The 13,060-nt window shown below is 42.2% G+C and overlaps 1 protein-coding gene across 5 annotated transcripts in view; it reads right to left on the bottom strand.

Moving 5' to 3' along the window:
- Positions 1-13,060, bottom strand: part of DENND5B (DENN domain containing 5B) — a 118,841-nt gene that overhangs the window by 30,910 nt on the left and 74,871 nt on the right. For 4 of the 5 annotated variants that reach the window (XM_037388957.1, XM_037388959.1, XM_037388958.1 and 1 more), the window contains 3 exons: positions 9,777-10,313; positions 8,194-8,425; positions 5,945-6,095 (listed from right to left, as the gene is read on the bottom strand). In XM_037388957.1, the coding sequence (XP_037244854.1) occupies positions 5,945-6,095; positions 8,194-8,425; positions 9,777-10,313 (920 nt within the window). Of the gene's footprint in view, positions 1-5,944; positions 6,096-7,301; positions 7,389-8,193; positions 8,426-9,776; positions 10,314-13,060 lie in introns of all 5 variants that reach the window. The other variant, XM_037388961.1, reaches the window with a different exon arrangement.

The following is a 13,060-nucleotide window of genomic DNA, read 5'->3' as shown; positions in this document are numbered from 1 at the left end:
ACAGAGATTCCAAGTCAAATACACATGAGACTGAACAAATTAAAAGGAAGGTGGAAACTGAGCTCCACCTGATCAGGGATGGGCCCATGGGGGAGGGGTTCTGCACTGTGAATCGCTCTGCACACACTGATCCATGGTAAGGAGGAGGAAGGCTTGAAGAGAGACTACATCTATTCCGTCTCTGCTGTAGGGCTGAAGAGGAAAGCTTTTAAACTTCTGATGGGCTGGACAAAAACGAGCAAAGTGCCTTGCAGAGAGTGGTCTTGCACTGACAGGCCCTCTCATCAGATTACATGAAAAGAAGCGATGCAGAAGGGTGGTACCCACAACCACCATCCTCTGCAAGGAACAGCAGTAGTGATTTGCCAGCATCACCCCTTAAGCCCTGACAAACCGCTGGCCTAAGTGGTATTTAATTTGCAAATTCCATTGAGAGAGTGACGCTGCTCAGGGGAGACTAAACAGAACAGAGGATGCAAGGATCTGACACGCATTTTTCCCTGTAAACTTTAAATCTGCACAGCTATTTTAAAACGATATATTAACTGGAAGAAGTTAATTGCCCTTTTACCATCTCGCACCAGTTGAGCGGAGGATCAGTCACTACTCAGGAGACTCGCCCATCAGATTCCAAGAGTCCCCACAACACATAGTTCCTATTTCAGCAACCATTTTTAAGCACAGATTGTCAGTCATGCTGAAGATTCTTGAAAATGAATGTATTTGAAGACAAGTCGTTTATATTTTCATTGCACCTGTCAGTGGTTTGCTGTATTAGGTCATCTAATGTATAGCAACTGCTTGTTTCAGATTTCCATACGTAAAAGGTGAGCTTTTACTACTTGCAAGTTTTAAATAACGTCAGTGTTGTGTGTGGGTGGCTCATTGCTTGTCCCTTTCTCATTCATTTAGATGCACTGCAGAGATGCTACTCTATACTACTTGAAAATGCAATTGTTTGGCTTGATGGGGGGAAAAAAAAAAGCTTCTTTGAAGACATCTGGCCTTGGAACTGTACCCAACAGATAGGGAGGTAGAAAAGGTCCATATAATATGAAGCACTCAGTAGAAGAGACAGATCATTTCCTATACAAAAGATAATTTAGCTAAAACCAGAATGAATTCTATCATCGTATAGAGATACAGAAACCACTTTTCATTATATGCATCGTGTTTTCTTGAAAAACATTAACCAATGTTAAATGTTAGTGAATAAGTAAACAGTAGTCCTACTTAAAAATGAGAACCAGGGCACCAGGCAGGTAAACCCTGGGCAATCCACAGCCTGAAGGGGGGCAGTGACGGAAGCCACAGGACAGTGCCCGCACAAGCTATGCCATAAACCGGAGCACAAAAATGAACCAATTTTGTACACTCCTAATGCATCATTTTTACAAATAAATACTGACACAGTGGTAAGGTCAGCAAAACATAGCACAGGAAAAAACGCCTGGAGAAAACAAATACTTTTGAAATTTGCCTTATGGGTAAGAGCAACACATCACTTAGCTACAGCCTGAGGTTAGGAGGCCAAGCATAGCTGGATCTGCGCTTGAAGACTTGGACTTTGCCCGCCTTTTGGGATTGTGGCAGCTCAGGTAGAGCATAGAGGACAGACAAAAGCATGAAGCTCCCATGAAGCCAGGATACAGGTGAGAGGGCTCAGGAGAGAGATGTGGCCCGCGCAGGAAAGAGGAAACCGGCTGGTTGGGGAAGGAAGCAAGGAAGAAAGTGGGGCTCAGATACAGAAGATGGGAAAAACAGGGCTAAACAAAGAGAAAGCCAAAAAAAGGATTATTTAAGCCATTTTGTAAGTGTGCAAAGCTAAACCTTCCTTTGAAAACAAACAAAAAAAATTAATAAATAAATATCAGTTAATTTGTTCTTTGTAAGCATTCACTACAAATTGCCAGAATGCAAATATATTCCCATGCTTGGTGTGCAATCGATGTTTTCCTCTGCAATATTTAATCTCATTTATCAAGCTTCTTAGTACAAATTAAGTTACAAGGTAATCAATTAGATTGAAAACACAGCTTGTTTCATTGTTTTAATTTTGCACTGTAAGCATATTCACCCTAATTTAACAATTAGCTAATCAAAAACCATGAAGTGTTTATGTAGCTTGGCTTTTTGTCATTCAAATTCCCCTCCTGGATCATTGCAAATGCATCAGCCAGTGGAGTCTCAGACAGAGTTTTAAAAGCCTGGCAGAAAATGCATGCAGGGAAGGAAGAGGGGAACGTGTGTAAACCACAGTGTGGTGCTGGGGTTTGAAAAAGGAAGGACTCTGGAAACTGTGGCTCTTTTCCAGAATAACAGACAAACTGCCTAAGGAACTGTTTTCTCCTGGGATGCTTTCTAGGAGGACTTCTGCCGAAGTCACTGCTTTACAAGGTTAGAGCAGCATGGATGAGCTGCTTTTGTACCTAGAGGAAGCTACAGCTGCCTCCCTGTAGCTTCAGAAGGTTTTCCCATGATGCAGGGGACATACCGAAGGTGATGAGTGCAGAGGGAGTCCCTCAGGTGTGACATGGCTGCCTGTGATGGAAAAGAGGACAGAACTGGGTGGGTTTGGGGTTTTTTTTTTGGTTTAGGGCTTTTTCTAATTACTGTTAGCTGGGATGAAGTGCCTTTTTCTTTACAGAAAAATTATATTTCTTTTAATTTATAAAAATAGTTTGGATGTAACAGTTCCTACATTTTGCTTAAGTTTAGATCTGCATATTCTGCAGTTAATGTCTTTCCATGTTCTGGTGGTTTTGATCAAAAAGATGATTAGGGACACTGTATACCTGGGAGCCTGTTCTCCAGTTTTATGGACGTGGGTGTTTGGAATGGGGTTTTTTTTTGGTGTTTGGGTTTTGGGGGTTTTTATTTGCCTGTTTTTAAACTTTTCATTACATTTCAGTAAATTGAAGTTTGGAGTTATTTTCAGTGAAGTTTGTGCTTAGCTGAGCAAGTCAACATTTTCTGACCGCCACGGGAGAACAGGTGAAGACCAGCCCTAATGACACAAAGCATGCACCGGTAGTATGAAGGCTGGTAAGAATAGGAGCAAATGTAGGAGGAGTTGCTCTCCCGAAGAAGAAATGACCACGCAGGTGAGAGAAATTCAGCAAGCAGTGTGATGCTGGCTGGGGCCAGAGGAACACAGGTTCACCACGTTGTCCAGTCTTCTAAAGGACATCCTGAGGGGAAGCAGGAGGGGGAAGAAGCAGAGTGACAGAAGTGGGGCACAGCATGCTGCTGGGCATGGCCGCAGGACGATGGGTCAATATTGGGCTTCGCTTGTACTACAGACTTTCGTGTTTTAACACTTACACATGGTAACGTGATCAACATTTGTTTCCAGCTGTGTTTAGGTGGAAGTGATCCAATATGACTCTTCACCCTGCCCCTGTCCCCAAGCCCTGCTTCTCCATGGCCAGCAAGCAAGAGCCAGACACTTCCTCTCCCAAACACAATTTCTGCCTGTCTAGGCAACATCGTCTTCTGGGATCACATATGGGATCTAGAACTACAAGGAAAGGTGTTTGTTCTTGGCATTATATTTGTGATTTAGATAGATTATACCTGTCACAGCCCAGTAACTGACAGTGGTATTTTCAGTGCTTTGCCTAGATACAGGAAGGGAATAGCTAGATAACATTATGAGCTCTAGTTGTATATTTGTTAGTTTATCTGCCCAGAAAGGGAAGCAATAAAGATCTGATTGCTGGCCAGCAAGGACAGTTTTTCATTAAAACAGCTCTGATTTGTTTATTTGCTACTGTCCTGCAACGACTGACTGTAACATTGGAATGATTTTTATTTTCTTCCTTGTTTTCCCCCACAAATAAACTTCCTTGCAACATTCAGGACAAAGTTTGCTATGTAGAACTGAACTCTGCAAAAACAATTCTCATCTGCACAGCAATATCCTTTGCATTAACTTTATGAACACACAAAACAGCTACATTTGAAGTGCCTGGGAACGTAGCTAAAATGTTCTCTTCCCCCCTACGCAAAGGCCCAGTCCCATATGCAAGTATAACATATTGCCAAGAAGCACACACTAGGAAAAGCAAATTAATGGAATGCTATACTTCCACTGATTTTTGTGATCAAAAGAATTATGCTGTATTTGCAGAGAGCATGAAAAGGCTATCTGTTTTATACGTGGGTGTAAATTCAGCAGAATTAGACGTCTAAATGAGACAGAAAGGAAGTCCTCTCAGCTGCTCACATAAAAAGCCAGAAAGCAGAAAGATATAAACAGATGGTCTTGAGATTTTCCAATTACAGACCTTTTTGGCAATATACAGCTGGAGGTATTCCAAGCATTTGTCACTTTGACACCGCTTTGTGGTAAGTAATGGGATTCTGGTACTTATAAATTCTGAAACATGCTGCAATTTGAAGACCAAATCCAGCTATTGAAATCAAAATTATCACTCAAGGAGTTAAAAGCCACATTTTAGAATAGGTACCACTCTAACAGAAGCATCTCAAATGGCATAAAGAAAACGATTTTTAATTTGATGCTTATTCATAGATTCACCAAGATTCTGCAATAGAGCCAGAGGATATCAGCAACTTTGAGCAGGCTGGGCATGATCACACTGCTGCTGATGCTAAAACTGAAACCTGTCAGAAGGATAAGAGGCAGACTGCTAAACACAGCATCCCAGAAGATGAAGAAATCCTCCATCCTTCAGGGAAGCATTAACTGTAAACTTTTGTCTTCTGTTTGCAAGAACACTGCAAACCACGGAACTTTGAAATACACGTTCTTCCTTTTGGTTGGGTTTTTAAAATTTCTTTTAAAGAACTGCAATTCTTTAAACATTCAATGCTTAAGGATGTCTTATTTTGTCATTTGCAAGTCTTATTGCTAGTAGGTTATTAAAAAGGGATTAGTTAGCACTGGGATGCACAAAATGTGTATAAATAGAATTGAGTGGGCACCTCATACAGGAGCTGAGAGCAGTGTGTGTGCGTGCACACGTCTAAAATGAGAGCTAGCTTTAGCATTTGGACAATTGGAGCTCTTGGAACTCTCAGATTTATCTGTGTTCCCACATTTTGACCTACCACAGCAGCTAGCAGTGAGGACTTGAGATAATAATTCCATGAAGTAGCAATCACTGATGCACAAATCTTCCATTTTTGAAGGGGAGAACCCCCCCACCCCCAATCCTGTTTTTTGGGGGGAAGAAATTAAAAAGTAACTTACAGCATTTAGTTTATATTATAACTGTATAAAAGCATAGTGTATTAGTACTCCAGGTTCTCATTTCACATTAGGTAAATTAACTATGTAATGACATGCTCAATCCTACAGCTATAGGTATTACTACCTTCATATTGAAGTGCACTACAGAACCTTATCAGACTCAGAAGAGAAACCCAGGTACAGAACCACATACTTTCCACCCTCACCAAGCTATTCTTCCAGGTTATTCCAATGTGAAAACTGAAAGAGAGCTATAAAAATGATTGTGTTATATAATAAAAGCTAAGAAAAGAGAGGAACAGAGTAGGCATAACTTCGTTACGCACAATGATGTGGAGATTTCAATACCAAAATTTGTTTCAGAATCTGAATTTTGGCTCAGGTTTCCAGATTATCCTATTCAGTGCAAAACAGGGAAGAAATTAATTTTAGATTTATTATGGCAATGATACAACTATAAATACATACGAAAAGACACAATACTCACCACTCAATGGAAAACATTACTGAGGAATCTTCCCAAAACCAGTCCTAATGCTTTCTAACATAATGAAAAACATGGCTATAAATTAAAAAATTGCAGCCCATACAAACCAGGAATGGAAAGAGTTGCTAGGGTTTATTAGACTGGTTAGCAGCAATCCAAACTTAGGACTTCTGTCCAATGATGTGAATCTTTACACGAGAAACCTGCTTTCAAATCTAGAAAATAAAACCTGGGCTTACTTGTTATTGGTGGGTCCCGTTGCCAAGACATCCGATTGCAACTTCGGGAAAAATCCTTGTTCATATTTCCCCTGGCCAATCTTCATATCAAGTAAGTGTGGGTGGATAGCTGTGTGATCAATCTTCATGAGCCGCTGCTCGATGGATTGGGCTGCAAGTTACAGTCACAGGTGATCACCTGCGTTAGCGATACATCTGAAGACATATGCTGTGACAACAGAAGCGGTCATGCTCCTATCCCTGAAAACACTCTAAAAAGTTCAATAGTGACTAGTGACTTTAGATTCAGAAAACTGTCACTTACAGAAGTGAGGAAACATCTGTGCTATTGTTTTGTTATTTTGCTTTTAGTTTCTTCATCCAACACAGCTAGCACTGGCACAAGCACGTTAGCTGTTAAGCAAGCAGGTGTTTACAGAAGCCTACGAGATGCGTTATGAGTTAACAAGAGCAGTGCAATCTTTCCCTGCAATTCAGTGTTTGGTTTTAACCCTCCTTCAGCAGACTGGAGACCTCTGAGGCCAGCTGCAACTCTGTGGGGTCGGGCACCTCACTTTGCCCCAGGCACATCTCCCTGGGCAGACCCATAGGGGTGATACCCGAGTTTTGCAAATAGCTGGCACCTATTATAATGGTCCTCCACCTGAAATTAGATATGCCATTATGGGATGACAGGCTTTCAAAAACCATAGCTAACTGTGGCAAGGCCTAAGCAGCACCAGGAAGATGAACAGATGCTTGGAAACAGGGGACGGTATGGCAAGACCAGAGAGGGCTCCCCGGGAATCTCGGCTCCGCTGAGATAATGTGGTTCAGTCATTTGCTACAAGGACCTGAGGATTTCATCTCCGATCTCGAGCAGGATGAAAATAAAATCTGTCACCCTCTCAACATTGAGTCAGATGCACTGTGAGGGGAAGGGGAAAGGAGGTGTATGGGGGAAATCAGCATTTATTAGCAACTTAAATATTCAATTTTTGAATAAAAAATTCAATCCATTACTGGGCAGGCCCATTCTTTTCAGCATATCACAAGTGAATAAATATGCAAAATGCAGAAACTAAATCCATTTTTCATTTGTCAAGAACAACACAGAACTCATTTCCTGTTTTAGAAAACTGTGATGGGAATGAAACTGTTATAAGATTTACATATACTACCACCAGAAACTAAGCAGCTTTCCCCTCTAAAGAAGCAAATAACTTCACAGGCTTTTATTTTGGAGAAAAGGACCGGGCAGTGTGGGGTCAGAGGGTTTGAAGGGTTCTGAAAATAGACGGTTAAACAAACAGGTGCTGGATCAGTGCTAGGGTCACATATAGTGTGAACGGGAAATATGAAGTAAAGTTGATATTACTATCAGTTTGCTGCTTTTCACAAGATAGAAAATGAGGTTCCGGTGCCACAATATCTACCAAAACTAGACGCTGAATAGACAGCCGACCTGCAAATTAGAATTGGTTTTAGATAGAAAAAGTTAAGCAGACACAGGATTTTTATTTCTGCCATATTTGTATCAAGTAAAACACTCTGAAGGAATTAAACAAAAAAAAGCCATGAGAAATGTGTTTGCCCCAGTTCATTAATATGTGTCCCAACAAATTTAAGAATATAATTTCCCTGTATTGCTTGGAAAAGAAACAAATACTTGCACAGTAAGGAACTCAAGTATAATTTGAAAATGCCTCCTGTGACTGTAATGCAAAAAAATCCAAATCTTCAGTACACGGCGTTCATTAACTCTGAGCAACTATTGCTGGAGCTACTAAATATGCCACACAGGATTATGTCCTCGGCATCCCCCGCTGCTCTAACCAAATGACATAAGGCAAAAAAAGGTCTTTTTACGGGAAGAGGGAGGCAAGGCCAGTGGAGCAGACACCAGGGCTCAGCTCCTCAGTGTGGCTGGCGGTGGTCCCACCACCACAGTGCAGGAAAGCTCTCCTGGCAATGGAAGAGTAGCTGCCTGAAATGAGAAATGGTGAGCGAGCCCAGCTCTGTGGTTTGGTTTGTGTTTATTAAAGGCACTAGCCTAGGAGAGCTCGAAGGGAAGGTAAAGGCACCTGCTGGTTTTGGTGTTTAAAAGCATACTGAAGTTTTTGCCTAGGGAAAATAAGGACACTGCTGAGTCCTCCTCAGGTAGCTCTGGGGCTTCCTCACCAGCTGCAGTGCTCAGATGACTGAGGGCCTATATTTCTTTGCGGCTGACATTGTTCTTTTGAATATTTTACTAGCCTGTCTGAACGTACCTGCTTCTTTCAAAGTGCTGCATTTCTGATAGTTGGATGTCCGCAGTGCAGGGGCCCTTACATTATACAGCCTTATTTTCTCAATTCGGGAGTCAAAAACTCGCAGAAAAGGGTCCTTCTCTTCCCACTGGGAGATTATCTTATTGTCTATGAAGGTTGCGAACATCTGTGTTTCGATGAAGTGTGAAAGGAATGGGAGGTAAGGCTCAGGTTGGTCCGAAAGGAAGGAAGCCTGAAATACAGAACAGCTCATTAGTGCCACGTTCCCACCCGACATTGACACAATGAGCCATCCTCTGGCAGAGAACCGACCCAGCAGCCAACAGGAAGGCTTGGACAAGGCTTCCCCACCACAAAAACAGCTCTCAGAGAGATGTGAATCTGTCTATGAAGGGGCCTGGTTTGGGGGTCGCGTATTTGGTCCACAAGTGTGAGAAATAAGCAGTCGGGAAGGGTTTGTGACAGCTACGGTAAAGGGAATATGAAGTTACTGTGCTGCCAGCTTTTTCAAAGTAGCCTAGCAGCTACCGCCTGCAGGAACAAGCCCCGTGCAACCCACAGCAGACCACCACCACGTGTACCCACTTGGGACTTCTGGTCTGCGCATCCCTGCTGGGAACCAGATTGCTTATTAAGGTGTCATACATAAAGGGGTGTACAGTGCTCTTCAGCTAATGCTCTTTTGTGAAATTACTCAGGGCAATTAGTAATGAATTTCCAATTTAAACTGAGTGTGTGCCTAAGTCTCTAACTGAGCTTTGGAAACCCTAACCTTAACAGCCCATTTCATTGTAAAAGTACTAGCAGAGATTGCCTAAATGACCCCTTCCTGTTGAATGCTGCACAGCTCGGTGCCTGAATACAAACATGACCAATAAAAGGCATGGCAGCATTTTTTTTATCTGACTCAGATCAATATTTACTCTGTTTCTGACTCTTCATCCTTCTACCATTCTTGTTAGAGAAGGACTTGTATCTGAAAAAGCTGATGGCTAAGAACGCTATCTACTTTGCAGAGTCACTTGGAAATAATAACTGTGCAAGCATCCCAACATTTCTCATTCCTTTTCTAGCCTACAGTCTCTATTTCCCCATTTATAATCTCAGCTTCCTTTTCATGGGACTCCTCTGCCATAACGATGTGATAGCCTTCTGCAGAATAATACTAGCCATTAACAAAAAGTTCTACTGTGATATTAGGAAACAAGAAAAACCAGATTTATGTTTTGACTTATGTGTGCACCTCTCCTCTCAGCAAACAAAAAAGAAAAGAAAGTAAAAAAAAGTCACTTTCCATTGCTATCCTTCCCCCAAACCCACGGGAGAACCCTCACCAGCTAGGCAGAAGCCAGCCAGCTTGGTTCGTACAAGCCAGGTTGGCTCTGACCACCTTGGTGGATCTGCATCAATTTACTTTGGCAGGCGATCTGACCCTGCCTAATCAAAACGGACAAATCTCTCAGTGAGGCAGATGAAGAACGGTGGATTAAAGAGTACCTAGGCTACATATATGTAATATAGCCATTCTCCCTCCCTCCCAAAAGCACTTTCAGATGGAAAAATGAATAGGCAGCTATCTTTACTTTGTCAAAGTTTTGCATTTGTTCCCTGTTTGTCAGCCATGACTCCATATCGGGGGCAGCCTGAATGACGAAAGCCTCGTAGTCTGCAAACATCTGTGTGAAGCGGTTGGCGAAAACCTCACGGAGCTGCACGTTCAGTTTGTAGTCCCTCAGTTCCACCTCCTCACATGGCAACTTCCCATCCTTATCCTTCTCCACGAGGGGAGCCGTGATGGTCATTTTTTCCATTGTCACGCCCGTTCTTTTGGCGAGGGCCTGCAAGCGGGCGATCGTCTCGTTGCCTTTCAGCAGCTCGTACATGTTGAAGGCATTGCTGGGGATGTTCCCATTCTTCTTGTCGTTCACCAAGTCACTAAGAACCAGGTTCTTGAGTTTGGTGGCACTGTTGCTGCAGTGCAGGTTACCCTCTGGTGGGATCCCAAACTGCAGGAGAACCTCAGAGATTTCCTGGATAAACTCCAGCTTGTTGGGGAACTGGGGGAACTCCTCTGGTAGTTCGATGAAATGGTTATCAATGTCTACAAAGCACAAATTTGCCTGAAATACAAAGAAAAAATTCAACATGGACGCTCAGCACTGAATTGGCTCCTCTGCTAAGTAGTCCTATTTTCCTAGGGTGTTTCCAGACAGAAGGGTAAGACTTTACAGGAGACTTTAGCTGTGTTGACTAGCCTATGACATTTCAGACTTCAGTAAAGCTGAGGGCAATGATTTAATGAATAAATCAAGCCTCCTGCCCTCTCCTGTTTCCCCAGGACTTGCAAATCCTCAGCTTCCCACTACAAAGATTTGATATCCCCTCCCAGACCAGCCAAGGACACACCAGCAAGCAGGATGTGCAGCACCACTTCTCAGCCCACATAAGTACTGTTTGTGTGAATTACTGCATTTCAAGGGCATGTTTATTTTACCAGGATCCAACTGCAAGAAGCCTCTGTAGCCATACTATCAAGGAACGAGATGTTCAGTGAGAAAGATGACACTGTTACAAGCAAAACCACAAAAGAGGGTCCCATGCAAATCCTTTGGGATCATGTCTGAGCATAGCTTGTCCACTGGAGGTTAACCCTACTCCCCCTTACCCCTCGTTTCTGTGGAGGCTTTTAATCTTGGCAATTCCTCTGCCTGAGATTTAAACAGCGTGCTCTTAGACAGCTTTGTTATGAATGGAGATGGATCTCAGCCCATGAGATTAAAGCTAAGTGAAGACATGAATCTAGCAGAGCAGATACTTTTACTAAGAAATAGTCAATGGGAGGGTGGAAGAATCCTACATAAAAATTAATTACACTGCAAATGCACCCTCAGGAATAATAGCAGCATGAAAAACAGTAATCGATCTTTTCTGAACCACGGCTTACATCTGAAATTCACTCTCTGAGTGCACTGTGCTGAATAAAATCTTAAACCAGGTCAGATTCCCAAGGTGCTGAGCCCTGACAGGTTTTACCCTGGCATAAAGCTGCAGAACAGGAGATGCAGAAATCCACAGGGCAACAGCAGCGCCAGCAGCAGCAGCAGGTCTTTGTTAGCCTGACTTGGCCATCAGCACAACTCCTCTGCCTTCTCCAAGGCACTTTTACTGTTTTCTACTTCTCACCAAACACGACATTTTTGTCACCAAACCAACTAATCTTCAGAATATGCTAACAGAAAGGACTTTTCCTCCTTTTCTGAGGAGGTTATTTTTCAGCAGAACAATATATTCCACAGCAAACACTGTTATCGGATGTTTCAGGGACGTTTGACATGAATCACCTTTCACATAGATACTTTAAAGGGTATTAGGACTCATTTAGTTAAGCAGAAATGTCCCTTCAGCTCACTTTTCCACAATAAATTTGGACTGTACAAAGAAAAGCATTTCTTCATAAAAAACAATTTGCTTTACTTAACCATACAGCTATTAAAGAGTTGTGCTATGTGTTGGTACGGTTCTTTAGCTCAAGGACTGTCTTCTTATCTATCAATATTTCATTTCAAAGGCTTTTTAATTTCAGCTCTGCATATCATTTACAAAATTTGAAAAATGAGATTGCGATTCAAAAAACCCTTGGGGAATTGGTCTCACTTCTCTCTTCAAAAACATCTGATGATTAAAGTTAATGCAGAGAGATTAGTAACCTTAAGACAGCATGATGGCCAGTTGTTAGAATTTTTATCTCTAACAAACAAATGGTTTATATTTAGAGCAAGAGCTTGAAAAGCTAGCCCCTGGCCTGAACAATAAAGGAACGCTAAAGCAAACAGTGCTTCATCACTGCTTGCACATTGAAGGATATTCTGGTTTTAATTGTCTATAGGAATTTGAGATTCAAGATCTTCCTGGTTCAATACCCCTTCTTTCTTTCCCTCACCCACAGTTACTGGACCTGTGCTGTTCATAAATGCTGATATTTTTCACTTGTTTGTTAAACATCATAATGGGAGGGGGGCCAATTTCCACCCCACTATTCCTTTTCCCTCACTGGTGATACTGAATTTGTTATTGCAGTGATGCTGCAAGCCTATTGCATTAAAATCTTAATTTAAGGAAAGTGACAGCTTAATCTGCTAACTAAAAGCATGTGACTAATAATTTTAAAAATCACAGTAATTACACAATATTAGCATGGTTTAACTGAAAAGCGTAGCTAGGTACCAGCTTTGTTTCCACACCAATGCAAATTTCATACAATTAATTTCATGTGATTGGGCCATTGCATTCATGAGGTAAGACCTGATTTGCACTGTTACATGCCACCGAGGCTAAGAATCAGTCACCTCCACCTAACACTTCAAATAGATCTCTATTAAAAACTGTATTATCCTTGCCCTGTGTTTACCCTTCCCCTTCCACATACCAACTCCTGCTCCTGCATACTCTCCTCTGCTGCTGCTCCCACCTGCCTTCTGTCAGAGCACCTATTTGCAAGCCTTAGGGACTCTGCCTCCAGGAGAGGTCTCCAGATGGAGCTGAGCATGGTGCTGCCACTGTCACGAGATGTTACAGCCACACAAACAGTTATTCTTAGGGTTCCCATGGATTTTAAGAAGAAAGCCAAGTTAAAAAGCATGGCATGCTCAAGAGACAGGTCCAGCCACCATCTCAAGTGCAGACAGGCTAGCCATAGCCCAAAGACTTTGCAATACAGAGAGTGGTCAGTGGCCAGGTTAAAATGCGAAGCAGTTCTAATCATCTTGGTCAAATTTTGAGGGGAAAAGCTTCCATTTCATTCTCTAACACCAGTGATTTTAACACCTAGATTAGGACAACCTTGCTTTCCCTTTTTTCTCTGTGGAAA

Source organism: Falco rusticolus, chromosome 5, assembly GCF_015220075.1.
Source record: "Falco rusticolus isolate bFalRus1 chromosome 5, bFalRus1.pri, whole genome shotgun sequence".
Classification (NCBI taxonomy): domain Eukaryota; kingdom Metazoa; phylum Chordata; class Aves; order Falconiformes; family Falconidae; genus Falco; species Falco rusticolus.
Note: the sequence above shows the minus strand (reverse complement) of the source record. Positions and strands in the feature narration are given on the sequence as shown.